The 20,428-nt window shown below is 45.9% G+C and overlaps 1 protein-coding gene across 1 annotated transcript in view; it reads right to left on the reverse strand.

Annotated features, from left to right (window-relative positions):
* PAPPA (pappalysin 1) overlaps positions 1 to 20,428 on the reverse strand; it is a gene marked incomplete at its 5' end in the record, with an annotated part of 255,185 nt that overhangs the window by 119,085 nt on the left and 115,672 nt on the right. Inside the window, one exon of the mRNA XM_082842115.1 lies at positions 17,795 to 17,886. Within this exon, the coding sequence (XP_082698241.1) occupies positions 17,795 to 17,886 (92 nt within the window). The remainder of the gene's footprint in view (positions 1 to 17,794; positions 17,887 to 20,428) is intronic.

Raw genomic sequence — 20,428 nt, forward strand, 5'->3', positions numbered from 1 at the left:
ACTTGATATTTACTTTACCTGAAACACTTTTTCTCCCCTGGCTTTTTTCACAATCTCTTCTTTTCTGCACTTAGGGTTTAGCTCAAACATTACTTCCTCAAATAACAACCCTGCCTACTTACAGTGAGCTCACATCTTATTCTTCCATCCCCATTAGAAAGTAGCACAGAATCTTATTTTATTTCTTCACAGTATTATTCACTATCTAAAAATAAACTATATTTATTATTGTTCTCCTCCTTCTAGATGACATAAGTTTCATGGAAGCTTATCTCAAAATGTACCCCTTTCTTTAGGATCAAGAAAACTGCCTCCCCATATTATGTAATTGATATTTAAGAATAAACGAATGAGGGACTTCCCTGGCGGTCCAGTGGTTAAGACTCCGCACTTCCACTACAGGGGGCGTGGGTTCGATCGCTGGACAGGGAACTAAGATCCCTCATGCAGCACCGTGTGGCCAAAAAGAAAAAAAAAAAAAAAAAGAATAAATGAACATATGAGTGAATGAATGAGTGATTGTGTATAGCTCTTGGATTGTAAGATATTTCTGGGCTGGCCCCAATCACACTTCTATTTGCACCCCTAATTCTTAAGACAATGCCAGTCTTATAGCAGGTACTCAGTCAATGATGAATTAACAAAGTTCTTTCGAGTTTCAGAATCTCTGTTATTGATTGTATTGAAGAAGTCTCAAACCTGATTTGAATCTGTTTCAGTAGATTGTACTGTGGAAAGATTTTAATGAAAATATTAATTATAATATCATATTATAAATCCTAGCACATACTGAGAAGGAAAATCCAATTCTATATAAAGCACCCCATGTTATTTTTTTCCCATAAGACATCTCACCATCTGTCCTACATATTGTTTTATTTTCTTTCTTGACTGAATCTGCAAAGAAATGGAATATCTGGAGAGAAAAGGCGGTGCACACTAGACTGAAATTTAATAAAGATATTTGATGGCCTTAGGAATTGAAACTTGAAGATACATTTACATCACCTTGAATTTAGTATAGTTTTTTGAATGGCCTAAAAGATTGTAAGCAAAGATAGTGATCCTAATAAAGGACAATACATCCAATGTGCAGAATGTTCAAAGCCCTGAATGATTTTCAGCTGGGTCTATTTTGGTTGCCAGCGCGATCTCATAATATGAAAGAGGGGTAAAATTCAGTACCGCAGTGAATGACACAGTGGCCATGAAACAGGCGTTCTAAGCATGGGCAGGAGGAAGGGTGATACCTAGGACCCAAAGGCCTTTAAAAGTATGAGCAGGAAGTAACAAAATGAGATTTGTTTTGCATGATATAAGCTAATAATAAATGCAGAAGAATAATCTGAAACATTCATATGCAGAAAGTCGGCAAAAAATGGTTAAAAAGAAAAGGTGATAAAAGATAGCAAACTACAAATGGAGTATCAGTGGTTTTAATGAGATCTCATCACTCCACACCAAACAGAGAGAGAGAGAGAGAGAGAGAGAAAGGAAGGGAAGAAGGAAGGAAGGAAGGAAGGAAGGAAGGAAGGAAGGGAGGGAGGGAGAAAGAATGGGACACTTCCTCAAGATCAGCAGCCTGGTCGAGAGAACTGGAGTCTAAAATAAATGTCCACTAATATACCCACAGCTTTGACCAAGTCATTTCCCTCTCTGGGCTACAGTTTCCCCTTGAATAAAAAAGAAAGTTAAATCAAACTGTTTTATGATTCCCTTCAACTGATTCATTCTAAAATGTATTTGCGGGCTTCCCTGATGGCGCAGTGGCTGAGAATCCGCCTGCCAACGCAGGGGACATGGGCTCGAGCCCTGATCCGGGAAGATCCCACATACCTCGGAGCAACTAAACCTGTGCGCTGCAGCTACTGAACCTGCGCTCTAGAGCCCGTGAGCCACAACTGCTGAGCCCACGTGCCACAACTCCTGAAGCCCGCGCACCTAGTGCCCGAGCTCTGCAACAAGAGAAGCCACCGCAATGAGAAGCCCGTGCACCACAACGAAGAGTAGCCCCCGCTCGCCGCAACTAGAGAAAGCCCGCGCGCAGCAACGAAGACGCAACGCAGACAAAAATAATAAATAAAGTAAACAGACATCATCATTGTGGGGTTCATTCCTTTTGTCTATTAAAAGAAAATGACAATATCACTTTTCCTACCCATTAGAGAAAGTGGTTGTAATGATCAGATAAAATAGTGTTATGGAAAACACTCAAGCTTGTTGTTGTTCTACGTTTTATGATCACAGGTACAATCTAGAACTCATCTCTCAAATCATCACACGGGCTTTCCAATTCACTGAGTCGGTCTCAGCTCGGTTATCACCTGCCTAATGAGGTCTTCTCTAACCATGCTAACTTCCCTCCAGTCTCTCTCTACTCTACTAGTCTATTTTATTTTCTACATAGCATTATATTGCTTCTTCAAAGTCTCCTTGATCATTGCATTCTCTCTAAAGCAAAATGGCAGCTCTAAGAGAGCAGAAACAGGCTGTTTTGCCCACTACTGCATTCCAATCCCAGAACATAGAAGACAGGAAATATCTGCTGGATGAATGAGTGAATGAATAAAGGTTTAGCACTGCCTTTAGAGGGCCTTCCCTGGTGGCGCAGTGGTTGAGAGTCCGCCTGCCGATGCAGGGGACGCGGGTTCGTGCCCCGGTCCGGGAAGATCCCACGTGCCGCGGAGCGGCTGGGCCCGTGAGCCATGGCCGCTGAGCCTGTGCGTCCGGAGCCTGTGCTCCGCGGCGGGGGAGGCCACAGCAGTGAGAGGCCCGCGAACCAAAAAAAAAAAAAGAAAAAAAAGAAATTATCTTGTCTACATGTTTCCTTTTGTAAATACAGCAAGTGAAAGTTTCAGAATTTCAGAAACGTTAAGTAACTCACTGGATGCTGCACGGTTCATTGTTCTGGGCCAAGGGTGGGATTGGCTAATTAAGGCTCATTCTATAGATATTGGGAATGTGCAATATTAAACAGAAATCGGTCTGTGAGAAATCCATGTATGTGAGCATGAAGCAAAACAGTGCATTCAAATAAAGGGCAGCGTATGCACATCTGCGCATCTGTTCTTCCGTCCTGCAAAACAAGCAGCCCACCGGCCTGTTAAGGCATCCTCAAGATGTCAGAGAAGACAGGATGGTGGACAAGTGGCTGCTCTGTCGCCAGCAGCCAAGGGATCGAAGGCACCACATGAAAACCAGGCCAGTTACCCCAGGTCTGGCATAACTGTCGTGACTAACGTGACCACCGTGTGCTGGGTTCTCGGTGGGGTTCCCACGCAAGAAACTGGAGTGTCAAAGTGGATCCCTCTGACCCTGAGCCCTGGTCGGTTGGGCCAGCCTTGAAGACTGTCCTCCTGCCAGATGGTTAAGATAAGACCAAAAAGATGAGGCCTTCAGGCCACAGTTGCCTTATTCTCCAAGTTATAACACGTGCTGCAGTGCTCTAAGGAGCAGTAGCCCAGTCAAGAGGCAGAAGTGCACTGAGGTAAGCTTTCCTTATCTTGCATGATGGGTTAGGCCACTCTTCTGTTCCTGGAGAAGATTTTATGTTAATTTGAATCTGTATGTTTCGTTTGTATTATTGAACTGTATTCTTTTTTGTTTTTTATAGAAATGTGTGTATATGTCTCTCCCTTTCCTCCCAATAAGGAAAGAAGAGAGGAAAGAAGCAAGGAAAGATGGAAGAGAGAGAAGGAGAAAGATAGAAAAGAAGGGGAATTGGTTCTAAATCTTAAGAGTTAACCTGGAATATTTGAAAATATCAATCAAAACCACTGTTGCTTTTCATCAGAGATGACAGATAAGGGTCAGCATAACTATTCATGCTCAGAAAAAGTTCCAAAGAGTAGCAGTCTCTCTGAGATCAGTTTCTACCAACTGGAGAAGGTGTTGGCCCAAACAAGAATGTGAGATTGCAGATTACGTTACTGAGAAGACAGTCGATCCTAGACCAGAGGTCAGAGAAGCCCCCTCTGATCCTAGAGATGGCTGGACAGATCAGTTCTGGGCCACCGATGAACTAGGATATGGTCAGCGGACGGGGCCCAAGGTAGGCGCCATCGCTAAGCGATGCTCGTAGAGGTATGGAGTTGCGTAACCTGAAGGAGAGAAGGCTCCGAGGGGACACAGCAAAAAACTCTTCTAACGAATGACAGTTGCCCTGAAAATGAAACTGGCTACCTCAGAAGGTACTGAGTTTTTCATTCAGCATTTTCTGACAGAGGCTTGATGACAATTAACAAGGCGTAATCTGGTCCTTGCCTGCTTCTGCAGCCTTCTTTCTAATGTAATCTAATTTCAGCTCCGGGCAGGCTGAACGGACCATGTTCCCTCTCACCTCTCCACCTGTGCGGAAGCTCCCTCCGGATTCACAACCCTGCTTTTCCTATGACTAGTCTCCGTTCATCCTTTATCCATATTTAACCAGACACGACTCTGGAAAATCCCTCTAGCAATCCACTCGGGAGAGGCTACTGAACCCTCTCTTCATCTTCCAGCAGAAGCCTACTTCTACTGTACTTCTCTACTTCTCTAATTAAAATGATAGCTACCATGCAGATGTAAGCTATTATATATAGAATGGATAAACAAGGTCCTACTGTATAGCACAGGGAACTATATTCAATATCCTGTGATAAACCATAATGGAGAATATAAAAAAAATATATATATATATATATATGAATCACTTTGCTGTACAGCAGAAATTAACACATTATAAATCAACTATACTTCAATAAAAACAAACAAACAAAAATGATAGCTACCATGCAATAAGGGTATTTGCTAAGTGAATGAATGGATGACCTGGTCCGTGCCATGCACAATGTTAAATGTTTTTAAATATGTAATGTCATTTAATGCTAGAAGAGTCCTATGTATTTGGTGCTATTATTATCCTCATTTAACAGACAAGGAAATTGATGTGTAACGAGGGTAAGGCATTACCTAAGGTTTCAGGACTCAAACCCTGACTACTGTGATTCCAAAATCCATACCCTCCCGTCCGCCCCTGCTGCCCGGTTCATGTCTCTTGTGTGGATGTGGAGGCTGAGGAGCAGCTAGTGAGACAAGCTGATCCGATTCTCTCTGAGATGCCCTGCAATTTTGTGGTACTTGGGGGCTCAGGGGTCTGATGGAGCTGCGGGCACATCCCTGCTCTTCACTAATTAGCTGGGTGTTGATGAGCAGCGCACTTCATCTGAGTCCCAGTTTCTTCTTTGGCAGTTGGTGAAATAATGACTCTTCCCAGACGTTTGGGGGATGAAAATGAGAAGCGGTATAGAAAATGCCTAGCACGGGCATCTAGCATGAAAAGAAATTCTGTGAAGAATCAGGAGTCTCCCTTCCCTAAAGGAAACAATCTGTCTCGGCTACCTTGTGCCCGTTAAAGTGCACGGGCTCAGTAACTCATGTTTTGGTTAAACCTTTAAATTTTCTTTTTCAAGGGGAATCTGAGTTTTTGTTGGCAAGGGATCGAACAGGCGCGGGCCCTGCCTCTGGGCCCACAGTCCATTAGGGAATTTATGAGGGGAGATGAGGGACCGTCAACTCAAGTACTCCCTTCAGAGGCAGTACTTACAAAGCCATCAATTTCCTTAACAAAGACCATTGGCTTAAATGCCCCTTAAAGCAGTGTTATTTACACAGTTCTCCACTTCCCTTTGAATTCTCTGCCTGGGGGGCGGCCTACCTGCAGTTCTTTCCAGCTACTAGTTAATTAGGCTCCCGCCCAGAAAGGAAGCCAGCAGAAACTGGGACTTGGTTTTGAAAAGCAGCTCGATTTGGGGATTATCACAGAGTTCACCCAAGCCACTGGTACCGCCTGCCGCTTCTGCTAATGTTCTAAAACATGTGGACCTTGTCAGAGTTAGGACCATGGGTGGTATTGTGAGATAGAGAAGGAGTGACTGACCATTCCAGCTGTCTCTGCTTTGCAGGAAAGTAAAATAAAGTTCAAAGAGCATTAATGGCAAACACTCCTAGGGTGCTTTCTAGCTCTGTAGCATATCAATATGGTAATACTGCAGTTTTATAGATGAGGAAACTAAAGTGGCCCACACCCCTTTTTGTGGCACAGCTGGGATTTGAACCAAGCAACCAAGCTCCAGAGCCTGGGCACAGAACCACCATACTGAGCTACTCAAACGGATATACGGATCACTTTCGGAAGAACAGGATCTGTCCCAAGCCCAGCAGATCTGGCATCCTCAGTGCCTTAGCGTGAACCTGACACATAAGAGGTGCTCAACCAATATGTGATGAATAAATTCATAAATGTATGAAAGACTATATCACAGCTACCCGATAAAGTAAGGAACACAGCTCCCACTCCACAACTGGCAAAAGATGCTTGGGGACCAGGCCTGGAGCTAGAAGCAGTCCCCTGTGCCGCTGCGTCAGGTCAACTGGTCTACTCACAGTGCTGCAGAAGAACCCTCATTCTGGACCTTTATTTTTATCAGCAGAGACCCTGCGCCTGATCTTACTGAGCCCAGCTGTCCAGGAAGCTTTCACAGACTCACCACCCCCAACCAGGGGTTTTCCCACTCCTTCTGGGGCCCCCTCACACCACTCCCTGCACATCTTTAAGGACCACTGCCCTCTGGAGTCCTCCAATGAAGGACTTCTTCTTAGGCCAATTGTCACTCCCATCTGCACCCTGCCTAGTACATAGCTTTGTATGCAGCAGGAGCTTAACAGAGACAAACACTAGTGTGAGATGGATCACATTTGCTTCCAGTTGTCTTTCCAGGACCCCCGAGGCTGTTGCCTTGAGGCCAGAGGAGGCAACCCTAGAGTTTGTAAGGGGAGCTGCAGACACTGGGTGTGGAATATTTTATCTTTCTTCCAGGCAAATTAAAAATCCAGTCCCTTAAAAATTATTATAATTTCAGATTTTCTTTATCTTAATTTCTCCTTGGTACTTAACCAGGAGCAGCCAAGAAAAAAATCGCTTTTAGTTCTTCCTCTGCTGAGGAGTTAATGATCTGTAAACAAACACTTCAGACGCGTTTCTTAAAGAGACCCCGACCCTTTTGTCATGTGAAATTCCTTTTGCACCTTGCATTGTTTCCCCTTCTCATTATCTGTTTGCTGGTAGGCTCTTCAGCGCGTGAGAGTACACATTTTTATTAGATAATCTTAATGATGAAGAGGTAGCATAAATTAGTGGTTCAACCTGAGGGTTTTGTGTGTGTGTGTGTGTAATTTATTTATTTATTATTATTTTTTAACATCTTTATTGGAGTATAATTGCTTTACAATAGTGTGTTAGTTTCTGCTTTATAACAAAGTGAATCAGTTATACATACACATATGTTCCCATATCTCTTCCCTCTTGGGTCTCCCTCCCTCCCACCCTCCCTATCCCACCCCTCTAGGTGGTCACAAAGCACCGAGCTGATCTCCCTGTGCTATGCGGCTGCTTCCCACTAGCTATCTATTTTACGTTTGGTAGTGTATATATGTCCATGCCACTCTCTCACTTTGTCCCAGCTTCCCCTTCCCCTCCCCATATCCTCAAGTCCATGCTCTAGTAGGTCTGTGTCTTTATTCCCGTCTTACAACCTGAGGGTTTAAGAGCCAGACTTCCAGGACTGGAATCCCTTACTGGGAGCCTTGGTTAATTACTTAACATCTCTCTGCTTTTTCCTTATCTATAGGACCAACACAATTAGTCAAAGGAGTTCAAAGAGGAAAAGCATTAAATTCATAACGAGCAATTTCTACTGTTATGACTATTGTTTGAGATGAAGAGATGGAATAGGACTGGAAACACATATCCATATGTCATCACTTCTACTGGTTCAGAAGCTCTGGTATTTTGGAGGAGGGCACTGGCTCCTCTAGTTTTGAAGTTGGGCAGTTCTTGGTTCAGATCCCAGCTCTGCCACTTAATAATCACCTGCTTTAAAGAAGTCATTTCATCTCCCTGAGCCTCAGTTTCTTTTTGTGTAAAATGGGAGTAATAATCCCTGCCTTCCAGCAGCCCTGAGAAGATTGAAAGAGGAGAGAGGAGAGCCCTGTGTGTGGCACACTGCTGGCATGGGATGTGACACTTGCGAAAGTTTGTGTCCTCTTGTGTTGGTTTTCCAGCTCAATAAACATTTACTGAATGGAGGTCACTTTCTCAAAAGTCACTTAAACACTGGGGACTCTGCTGTGTCATCTGGAAAGCAGTGATGAGAATGCCTGGTTGTCAGGGATGCTGTGGGTTTGAAATGAGACAACGTAGTGGGTTCTTAATAAACATGAACGTGCCCCTTTCTACAGCCCAGGGAGGATCCAGGCCACCGTCTGAAGCTTTAGGCAGTAAGCTGCCTGGGCTCCTCTAGCCACTCTTTTCTGCTTTGAAGTATCATTTGATTCAGTGCATCAGACAATGCCTGGCTCTAGCTGGATGCTGGGAACACAGGGATAGGCAGGATGACTTCTTTCAAGGGTGAGGGAAACTGACGTGTACACAAAAAATGTGGGGAGTGAATATAATTACGGCTATGCTGCTACAGGCTGAGGGGCGAGATGGATGAGGTGATATTCTCACCTCTCTGTCTCTCATCTGCCTTGACCTCCCTAATTGGCTATTCTTTCACCCACCTACAGACTCATCCATCTATGCCAGCAGTTGGTCAGCAACTTTTCCTGTACGAGGCCAGATAGTAAATATTTTGGCTTTGTGGACCATACAGGGTCTCTAGGAACTACCCAACTCTGTCTCTTTAGTAGCAAATATCTAAACCAAGGGGCACAGTTGTGTTTCAGTCAAACCCGATCTACCCAAATAGGCAGCACCTGGGGTTTGGCCACGGGCAGTAGTTTTCTGACCCCTGATCTAGGCAAGCATGCGTTTGCCTCCTGTGCCCAGTACAGGGGTGTGGCTGCAAGTACAGACTGCACAGAGGACGTGCCTTCTCCTCCTTTCATGCCGGAAGCAGCAGCCTCCCTGGGGTCCTCAAGGACCGGAGAAGTACAGCCTGCAGCCTCCAGCCTCTTCTCTCCCCTCCCTCACTACCATCCAGCCATGATGACTTTCTCTGACCCCCTCAAAAGCTCTTTCCTGCCTCGAGGATTTAACAGTCTGAACTTCTTGCAATCCTCACTCCATCACCCTAATTTGTCCACTTCCTATTCAACCTTCAAGTCTCAGCTTGAATGTCTTGTCTCCAAGGAGGCCTCTCCTAGCCCTTCGACGTGAGGAGGTCCCTCACTTACAAACCCCACATGTATTTCCACTCAGTGGCATTTCCAACAATTACATTTAAATAATCCTTAGTGTCATTTCCTTGGCCTCCCTGGCCTTCCTTGTTCACTGCCATTTCCCCTGCAGCTAGCACAGTGCTTGGCACACAGCAGCTATCAATAAACGTGTGAATAAATGGCATGACGTGACCCAGCAGCCAATCTGCACCATCCTCTGGCTGGTTCTGATGGCATATGTTACAGCACACAGCCGCTTTATCCTGCAAACCACAGCAGTGGGGGTTCACAGGGTCCTGACTGCCCATCCATCATTTTATTTTAAGCACATTACTTCTCTGTCCAAAAAAGAAAAGGAGGATACAATTAGGCCTACATCCCTCACTTGCTTAATATTTCAATTTCCCCCAGGGCACTCCCTTCAAGTGGAGCTCACAGCTCATGAATATTGAATGTCTCTTCCAACCCACCACGGTCCCCAAGAAAGAGCAGAGAGTCAGGATCTAGGAAAGGCCCCTGCCCCCCAGGCCTCTCCCCTCTCCTGGGCTACCTGGGTCATGACTGCACAGATGCAGATGCACATCAAGGCACCTGAATGGGCAGGTGGATTTCTGGTCACTTTAAATGCCACAAAGAAGCCCTGGTTCTTGGCTACCCAGATTCACCTGCCTTGGAGGCTGCGTTTCAAATGCGCACATCAAAGTTTGGTCTTGATTCCTTGAATTCAGGAAAGCTCCGGGCCCTCCTGAGCCTGACCCCTCCCTGGGAGTCAGGAGGCCAACCCAGACGAAGGGCGAGGATTCCTCCCTTCTGGCATCTGAGGCCATCCTGTTTCTTTTCATTCCTGAATGGCCTCTCTGTGGGGTAGGCCTCCCGGGCTTCTAAAGGAGGTGGTAAGCCGTGGTCTGAGGCTGGATGGCAGGCTTGATCCTAACTGGTGCTGACTCAAGGGTGTTTGAATGCGTCCATCAGACCTCCCGGTTGAGGACTGCAGATCTTTGGGCCCACCCTGCACAGCAGCCTTCCGCCCCATCACCTCCCTTCCCTGCGTCTTTGTCCCCTCGGTGACCCCCTCTGACCCTCCGGGGTAAAGGAATTCCTTTCTCCTCCCCAAGCCCTCATTTCTTTTAAAATGCACAGTTTAAAAACAATAACGATCTGGGATTTAAATTCTGGAAGTCGGGGCTGGAAGGGCCTGGGGGACCTCATCTAGCTCACCCCCATCACGTTACAGCTGGGGAGACTGAGATCAAGGGGCCTCAGCCACTTCTCATGATGGCAAGATGTAGCTCAGGACCGTTTTCCCCGGAGATGGACAGGAGGCCTCTGCATCCCCAACTGAGATGGGAAGTGAGGAAGGGGAAGATAGCAGAAATGCCTACTAACTGCCAGGTATTGTGCTAGACACTCTATAGGAGCTATTTCCATCTTTCTCTAAACATAACCGCGTTGTGATTATGCCTGTTTCCCAGAAGAGAAGACTGAGACTCAGTGAGTGGCCAATAGACCTTTGAACTCAGGCTCCTCTGTCGCCAACACACTGCCATGACAACGGGACAAAGTGTCAAACTCCTCCTAGGCTAAAAAACAGTGTGGCCATATTCAATGGAGGGTGAGCTCTTAAAAACAAAAATACAACCCAGAACACGGAATGGCACTATGCCAAGGGCATGGGCTTTGGGCAGCGGAATGTTCATAGGGGGATAATAACTGAAAATTGTCATCTTCATGACTCATGAAAAGGCACAGGAAGGATATATGCATTCACTTTTGTCTCCTGCTGTGTCAATGGCAACAAAGCAGAAATAGTGAAAAAGAGGCTATCTGCTGCTTTGGGGAGGGTTCATCTGGGTACTGGACACGGTCTTTAGAAGTAGGCAGACGGGATGTAGGGTCTCCGTCTCTGGGCCTCTTGCCTGTATGAGTTAGGGCAATTCACCTCAGTGTCCCAGTTTCCTCATCAGCAAAACGGGCATTCTTATTCTGACCAAATGGAGTTGCTGGAAGGGTAAATGGAATCATTTGAAAAAAGGGTTCTAAGCAAAGAAGTTGGTACAGTTGGGTGCCTGATAAGTGAAATAACTTCATGATTAAGTGCGCAGACTTTGCCTAGGTACTGTGAATCCCATCTCCGCTTTTTCTAGCTGTGTGACCTTAGGCAAATTATTTAACCTCTCTGAACCTCATTTTCGTTCCTCTACACTCCTGGGATAATAACATTATTTATCTCATAGGGTTCCTGGGAAGATTGATATAGCTTTCAAATTAATGATATTAATAACAATAATAATCACAGGAGTAGCAAACACATATATAACACCTACTAGGTGCCACTGCTTTTTTTTTGTTTTGTTTTTTTTGCAGTACGCGGGCCTCTCACTGTTGTGGCCTCTCCCGTTGCGGAGCACAGGCTCCGGACGCACAGGCTCAGCGGCCATGGCTCACGGGCCCAGCCGTTCCGCAGCATGTGAGATCTTCCCGGACCGGGGCATGAACCCGTGTCCCCTGCATCGGCAGGCGGACTCTCAACCACTGCGCCACCAGGGAAGCCCGTTGCCACTGTTTTAAAATGCCTTACCTACAGAGCCTCATTTCACCTTCACAACAACTGTGAGAAGCAGGAACTATTACTAACCCGTTTTACTGATGAGAAAACTGAGGCACAGATAAAATGGGTGTGGGCCTGGCTTCTCACCCCAAATCCATGCTCTTAATCATTACGGAATGTGTCATTATGCCAGTACTAAGCATGTCACCCATGCTAGCCGACAGATCACCACCATCAGCACCTTCATCACCACTCCCATGATTACCACTAACATTTCTCTTTTCTTCTTTTAAAGACCTGTCTTCATGTTAAAAGAAGCTTTATTTCAAGAAGGTATTTTGGCGCAAGTCACTATATTTTTTCCACAGAGGGAGGTCTGAAGGACTACGTGCAGCCAGGAGAAGTTTTATTTTATTCTTTTTCAATTTCAATTTTTTTTTTTTTAAGGTGAGAGGTGGATCATCTATTATGATTTCATGTTGTTAGAAAGAAAAATAATAATAAACGCAACTCCCAGCAGAGCCCATTCTTCCTCCGTTTCTACTCCCCCTCCCCCTACCAGATGCTGTTTTCCTTTTCAGTCACTGTTGTTCTAAAGTCTCATCAGAACATCCACCAAGAAGACATGGCGATTCATCTTCTTGTTTTCCTTTCTCGCCTTGGCTCGGAGCAGGCCAGGGCGGCCTGACAGAGGGGCCACAAGGCTCGGTGACCCCCGCCCCTCCCAGTGACTTGTGGGGAAGTGGATTGATCCCTCCTCCTCCTTATCTGCTCACACATAATTGAGTTATTGGCCCTGGCTCTAGGACAGGGCTGGAGATGCTGTGTCGGACCAGAGACAAAGTAATGCTAATGGCAGGGAATGCGGGAGAGGAGGGGAGAGGGGAGGGAGCTGGAAAAAGAGACAGGCAGGGAGTATGTGTGTGTGTCTGGGAAAGACAACGTGGGGGTCCGTTCGCTTTGTTTTCTTAACTATATATCAGCATCAAGCAGGATTTGAAACCCCAAAGCCCTTAAATGGATGTCTGACAGATGGAGGATTCCTCGCTGTCAGACAGGGAAAGAAGTCTTAGGGCCCTCAGCACGATCACTCTCATTTCACAAAGGGAGAAACTGAGGCTCCGAGGTGAGACGCAAAGCTGCAACCCAGCCTCTCAAGTCTGAGCTAAGACCTGGACCCAGCTCTCCTGAAAGACACAGGGTGCAAAATCAACACAGCATGAGAAGTCCCCCACAACCGCACCTCCTGTAATGGATTAAACGCCATCTCCGAAGGTAGCGCATTTCCAGCACCCGCTCAAGATATATTACTGAGTATAACCCCTTTTGGGGATGCTTCACATTTTGTCTGACTAATTTGACCATTACCTTCCCTCCTTCAGCTTTTATCAGCAGCCTGTCTGTAGTTTATGACTCAGTGCTTTAGAAACAGAATTCCCAACACTGCGAACAATGCCTCCAGCCAGAGCCTGTTGGGATGGGGTGTGGGGAGTTATCATTTCACTGATACCACATTTTTTAACTGAAACTTCAGGCCTGGTGTATGTTATATTTTAAAAAGGGGGGAAAAGGACAAGATAAGTTCCACATTGCCGGGGATGTAGCCTCGTTGCCTAAGAGGTCTTGTGGGTGGTGTTCCTTTTAACAAGCAACTTATTATGTGTTGGGGATGAGGGCTCTGGGGGTGGGAAAGTGGGAAAGGGAAGTCCCAGGGTGTTGCATAATAACACATTGGCACCTTGGGAATACTTCCGGATGTGTGGGCTCCTGCGAAGTGAATGAGAATGCCACCATAAATCTGTCACCCACCCTCACACTGGTGTTACCAAAGCCAGGGAAAACATTCGCCCGACTAAATGGTCGGTGACAAAAAAATAAAAAAGAAGCGAAGGAAGGGACGAAGAAAACATGGAAGGAAGGATGGAAGGGAATCATTCAGCTGGGGAGGCAGCCGGGGAGGCAGAGCTGCAGAGCAGAGAATGCTGAGGCTCTCCGTCTGGAGATGGGATCACAGCTCTAGGAACCGTGTGACCTTGGGCAAATTCAGGCATCCTAGTAGGTCTCAGATCCCTCATCTGGACATAAGAGACCTCACCTAGGCTCACGTTAAACAAAGGTGCATGGCATAAGGCATGCCACCTGATGGGTATCCATACACGGTGGTTGTGGCTGACACTCACCCCCCCCCCCACCTCAACACACACGGAAGTAATGGTCAGTGTGCAACTTGCTAGGAATGGGGCTAAACCTCATAGCATCTTATGACAGCAATCTTCAGTAGGGATTCTAAGTGACGATCAACAGAAACCAACTTTGCCTAACTTAAGCAAAACAAGCAAACAAGCAAAATCTATTCACAGCATATTGGATACTTATGGAAGTCTCCCTAGGACATACTGGATACTTATGGAAGTCTCCCTAGGAGGGTTGGAGAGTGTTTTGAAGCCTGATTCCAGGCTCAGGATTAGCCCCCAGAACTGCTCTGGCGAAGACATCTCAGAGCTGTGGCCACACGAAGTCATTTCAGCACTAATGCTAGATGCTGTCATTGGTACTTTGGAAACACATGGGTTGTGGCCACTCCCGCCATCTTCATCAAAATGATTTCTGCAGGGTCCCTATGTCTTCTGATTCAGTCTTGGGTTGGTGTGTATGATTGGGGGTCAGGGGGAAAGTGTAGGTCACATGCCCACATTCAGCTACAAGGGAGACTGGGAGGAGGAGATGTTTGCATGACCAACTTCTGTCGTGGGGCTCTGCCTCACTAGTATTACAACAAGGAGAGTTCTTTCCTAAATCTAGGGAAGGGATTCAGATAATAAGTGTCCACAAATGCTGGTAAATATCTTCCACAATTAAGTCCCAGGACTGTTACCATCTTCTGGATGAGAACACTGAAGCTGAGCGAAGGTCCCACGTCTAAGCCATATATCAACCCAAGTCAGTCTCACTCAAGCCTGTTCTCTTGGCTACCATCTTGATCACCATCTTGACACATGCACTGATGAGAACAACATGCACCCCAGCCAAGCCTCCCACACTCCAGTCTCATTTCTCTGACTCACTAAACCTGGATCTTCTGGGAGCCACAGATTCACTGTCTATTTTTCAACTCTTCTTCTTTGAGGAAGATGCCTTTCTAGACTCAAAGCCATGGAGTTCGTCCTTGGAATATAGTTCCTAGGCAATGGGATCTCTGGACAGACTCCTTTCTTCCTGGAATGTCCTGAATCTCTGTGTCTCTATAATGGAATTCTAAATGGTGAGCTGGGGGGTGCATAGCTGAGGTCCTTCCTCTAACACAACCAAACTCAATACACAGGGGGAACAGACAGCCTTCCCTGGACACCATCCACACCACCGGCAGTTCTGTATTCCATTCCATTAATTAATTAATTCACGAATTGCTCCACAGTAGTATGTTCCTTGCTCACCGCCAAAGCCCTACAAGACCAAGAGCAGTCCTGTAAAAAATATCTTGCAGGAAGCTCAGCACAGTTAGCTCTGGAGTCAGACTCTCTGGGTGGAATTCCCAGCTCTACCACTTCACTGCATATCCTTAGTTCACTTCCCCATGCCTCAGCCTCCTCTTTTGAAAAGCAGGCACTACAAGCGTCGTTAGGAGAATGAGAGTTATAAATGTGCTCGGCATACAATAGGTGTTCAGTACATATCATCAGCGGCAGAACACCTAGGATGTACTGCAGAATAACAGTATATGAAGTGGATCTATGAGGCTCCAAGTCTCATCCTCTTGGTAACTCCCTCATCTTCACTCCTCTCCTCTTAAGCCTTTCAGTTAACACAGCTTGAAAATCATGATCTATTCCAGTCATTTTGGCCAAAGTGTAGTTGGGGAAGGAATACCCAAAGAGCTAAAGCAAGATAGGACTGGACTCACAGTCTCCTATGTATGTATAGGAGTATACACGTATGTATATGTATACTCTGTATGTATAAAATTACCACTGTATGTATAAAATTCAGTTTTATACATATGTATAAAATTCCACTGTATGTATAAAATGCAGTTATTTTTCTAAGAAATGGTGAACCATGTCATAACTTTCACCTCCTCTTTGCACTAGACTCCAGCAACCAATAGTATCAATGACCCCCAAATCCGTGGACCAACAAATGTTGTCTGTAAAGGGCCAGATAGTAAATATTTAAGGCTCTTTGGCCCACAGGGTCTCTGTTGCAACCACTCAATTCTAGGGTCGTAGCAAAGAAGCAGCCATAGATAATAAGAGATGGGTGTGCTGTGTTCTAGAAAACTTTATTTACAAATATAGGCAGTAGGCCAGTTCTGGCCCAAGGATTGTAATTGGCAGATCTGTTCCATGGACAGTACCATATCCTAACTTAACCACATCGTACCTTCTTCCCATAAGCGCTGAAGTCACATGCCATCTTAGCGGCGGTAAAATAGGTGGACGCTTTCCAGCAAGATCTGACAGTGATGCTGGGCGCCATGAGGATGATGGCAAAGGCGGTTCAAGCAGAACTCACGATTATGAGACATCGTCACACACTTTGGAAACCACACAACAGAAGTGCAGATAAGGCTCTTAGAGACCACCTCACCCAATCCTTTCAATTTATGGGAGGTAGACTGAGGTCCAGTCTAGGGAAGTGACTTGGCCAGCTTCAAGCAGCAAGTTCTCAGCACAGCTGGGACCAGAGATCCTGGTTTTCTTAAATTTAGTCCAAGGCTCTTTCCACCCTACCACTAGGCTCATATCAAGGTTTTATTATGAATCATACTCAGATCAACAGAGAAGAGAGAAAAAAAAATCTTCTGCCCTTTAAAAACCCAAGGCCCTGACCGGAAACTGTCCTGCTCTTCCTCCCTCCATATCTTCCTTTCTTTCCATCCACGAACAGTTTCGGGACACCTCTATTGTGTTGCTCAGCCCACACGTGGTGCCAAGGAGATAGTAGGTGCTCAATAAATGTGTCTGAGAATGGAATACAAGGTAAATGATACATGGTAAAAACCTCACAGAGCTCACAATATACCAGGGGAAGAAAGGTCTAAAAGCTCGCCTGCAATGTGCTGCAAACGCGAGGAACCGATGACATTTCCTCCCCTTTAGTCCTCCTAGAAAATTGCCTTTCAGTGAGAAATCTTCCCACTGACGTTTTCTTCCCTTCCTTAGATGGAACACCTCTCTCTTTTGTACTTGCAAATGAATTGTGATTAGTTTTCACCTCCAGCCCAGGGGATTAGCCAGGGGACCTTTGATCTTCAGGTATCGATTTGCATCTTAAAGGAAGCATGATCTCATCTGGGCCAGCTCAAAATTCCATCCCTGCCCCCCAGCCCCCGTCTGTTTACCAGCCCCGGGCTGACCAGGGCCTCCCAAGTGGGGCTAAAACAACAAGATCAGCCAGACTCCTGGGGAAGGCAGAGGAAGACAAATTTCCCATCTGACTCCATAAAGGTGGGAAAAGGACATTTGCTTTCTAAACACAGGCTGGTCTGCTGGTCTGCTGGTCTGTTATTTCTCTTTCCTCAAGTCAGAGAGACTAGATCCTGGCTAGAGGCTGTACAGCAAAATGAACTGAGCTTGTGTGTGAGAATCGGACAAAATCAGGTTCGAGTCCTGGTTCTGTCTTCAATCCTAACCTGTGTGACTCTGGACGTATTTTAAAATCTCTCTGGCTTTTGATTTTTCTCATCTCTAAAGTAAGAATAAAAGCCTTAAAAATCTATGCTAATAATTAACCTGGAAGTTGGCATGAAGAAAAGGAATAATGTATGTAAGGTAAAGCTTGATCAAAAGGGTTGCCCATCATCACCATCATCTATGAGATCATAAGCTCCATGAGGGCAGGGATACCAGCCATTTGTTTGTTTCCATTGCTGTATTCACTAGTACCTACAACAGTGCCTGGCCCCCTAGGAGGTACTCAATAAATAGGTGTAATATAAAGGAGTGAATTATCATTTAGTTATAACTATTGCTGTTACTGTAACTGACTAGCCATTCTGCGCTGTCCACTTCTCCAGCCAGGTCCAGAGAAAGGACAAGGACTTACCGATGCAATTGAAGGAAATTTCCTGTCGGCAGAAAAGGGAGCAGCCATCCCCATTGATCTTATTCATGTCATCACATTCTTCACCTTGGCTTCTGCAGAATGGATATAGAGGGGGAAATGTGTCAGATCAGCTTCAGACCCACAGCTGGACATGGAAAAGTCCCTCTCCGGGGCCAGGAACTTTCTGGTGAGGCCTTGGGCAAGTCCCTTTCCCTGTCTGAGTTTTCTGTTTCTTCCAAATGAGATGCGTACAAGGTGAATTTGTGAGATTCTATTATGTTTGCCTTACTGTGTTTCTGATGACAAAGTAGAATTCCTGCTTCAAACCCATTTGCTGAGATCTCCTTAGTTAAGTTAGCAAGTCAGGTGGGAGTAACAGGAGGATGAATGAACAAATGGATGCACAGACTTTGCTCCAGCGTGTCTGGGAAATCTCACTTCCATTTTATTTTTTAAATTTACTTATTTTAAAATTTTTATTTATTTATTTTTGGCTGGGTTGGGTCTTTTTTGCTGCATGTGGGCTTCCTCTAGTTGCACTGAGCAGGGGCTACTCTCCGTTGTGGTGTGTGGGCTTCTCATTGTGGTGGCTTCTCTTGTTGCAGAGCATGGGCTCTAGGAGCGCGGACTTCAGTAGTTATGGCACATGGGCTCGGTAGTTGTGGTGCATGGGCTTAGCTGCTCCGCGGTATGTGGGATCTTCCTGGACCGGGGCTCAAACCCGAGTCCCCTGCATTGGCAGGTGGATTCTTAACCACTGCGCCACCAGGGAAGACCCATCACTTCCACTTTAAAATTGAGAATTTGAAGAGAATTTTGGAGTCTCTAAGGTATAACTGCTGTTCTTCACGATGCCCTTGCCTTAGCCCTATCCCCATACCCCCAGTGCACTTAAAGGTAAAGATTTTCTCCATCCATGTGTTCAGGTTTGATCTTCCTTAGATCAGAAAACACTGCCTTCTCCATTGGGTGTGTCATTTCATAGTGTCAAGAACTCTAAGGCCTGTGTCCTATGCTGTTAAGAAATAAAAATGTCCTCTCGTTTTATTTTGAGGAATTATTTCCATCACCTAAGGATGATTCTGCAGTGGTTAGGATGGGCAGAAAATGAGCAATGCTCTCTGAATTGGACCTAGGGAAAGGGAAGGAGGAGTAACAACTGAAAGTTTGGATGGGTTACCACTTTCTGGAAAACTCCCATCCATTTATTTATTTATTTATCTGCATTTTGTCTGCGTTGGGTCTTTGCTGCTGCATGTGGGCTTTCTCTAGTTGCGGTGCACGGGCTTCTCATAGCGGTGGCTCCTCTTGTTGCGGAGCACGGGCTCTAGGCGCGCGGGCTTCAGTAGATGGGCTCGCGGGCTTTAGAGCGCAGGCTCAGTAGTTGTGGCACACGGGCTTAGCTGCTCTGCGGCACGTGGGATCTTCCCGGACCAGGGCTCGAACCCGTGTTCCCTGCATTGGCAGGCGGACTCTTAACCACTGAGCCACCAGGGAAGTCCCTCCCATCCTTTTAGTAACAGAAACTTGGGTTTAGAGCCCCATGTTCCAAACTGTGTGATCTCAGACAAGTCCCTTCATCTCTCTCTCTCTCTCTGATATTTCTATCTTTGACAATTTACATCAATTAAAATAAAAAATAATTAAACTTTCCATTCCTTAGTCACAGTAACCACATTTCAAGTCCTCCATAGCTGGATGTAGGGAGTGGCAAATATATTGGACAGCACAGAACCTATTTCCAGTATTGCAGAAAAATCCATTGGACAGTGCTGTTCGGGGCGTTGAATCCCAGTCTTCTCATGGGCTAAAATGGAGATCACTACACCTACTCCTTAGCGTTGGTGCAAAACTGGAATGTAACTTAATGCGGCTGGCCCGGCGTGCGACATACAGTAGATGCTGAGAGTCACAGTTCCCATGCCCACCCACCTGTCCTGGGAGGTCTCCGCAGAGTGTGTGGCAGTTGCCCCTTCATCCCCAGAGACCAGCTGGGACCTGTCCCAGCATGGAAGAAGCCTCAGACTTTGCCTTTCACCCGGGCAATTACACTGGGAAATGTTTGTTGCTTTTAGGAGGTGTCAGAGTAGCAGGATGGTGCCTTGTAATCAATCCTTACGATGACTAGGACATTGCATTGATCTCTGAAGAGCCACCCAATTTCTCTCCTGTCTGCAAACCCATGAGAAAAGAATTCTGCTGATATATTCCAAGCTGGGCCCATATTCCAGTCTCTGCCAGCAAATCTTGCACTGGAAATTGGTGGTGGCCTTGTGCTTCTTAGCTATTTCGTGGGTTATCTGGGGAGAGATTTTTTTTTTTTTTTTTTTTAACCTGGGCTGGTTTCCCTAAGCCACAAAGAACACTTCTAACCCATTCCCTCACCACCCAAACAATATGTTCTATTGGTTTAAGCAAAACATTAGGGTCACCACAAATATCTTTTAGGCATGACAGATCTATCATTAGACAGACAGGTTCTGAGAAACCTTCTTTGACCTCCCAGGCTGGAGTGGGTGGCCATCTTCTCTGAGTCCAAAGACAAGGGGCTCCATCTATCAGAGCACTTGTCAAACTGACTGCCTTTGCCTGTTACTTGAGAGCACTCTATCCTAGGCTTTAAGATGCCAAAGG

Source organism: Leucopleurus acutus, assembly GCF_964270905.1.
Source record: "Leucopleurus acutus genome assembly, chromosome: 7".
Classification (NCBI taxonomy): Eukaryota; Metazoa; Chordata; class Mammalia; order Artiodactyla; family Delphinidae; genus Leucopleurus; species Leucopleurus acutus.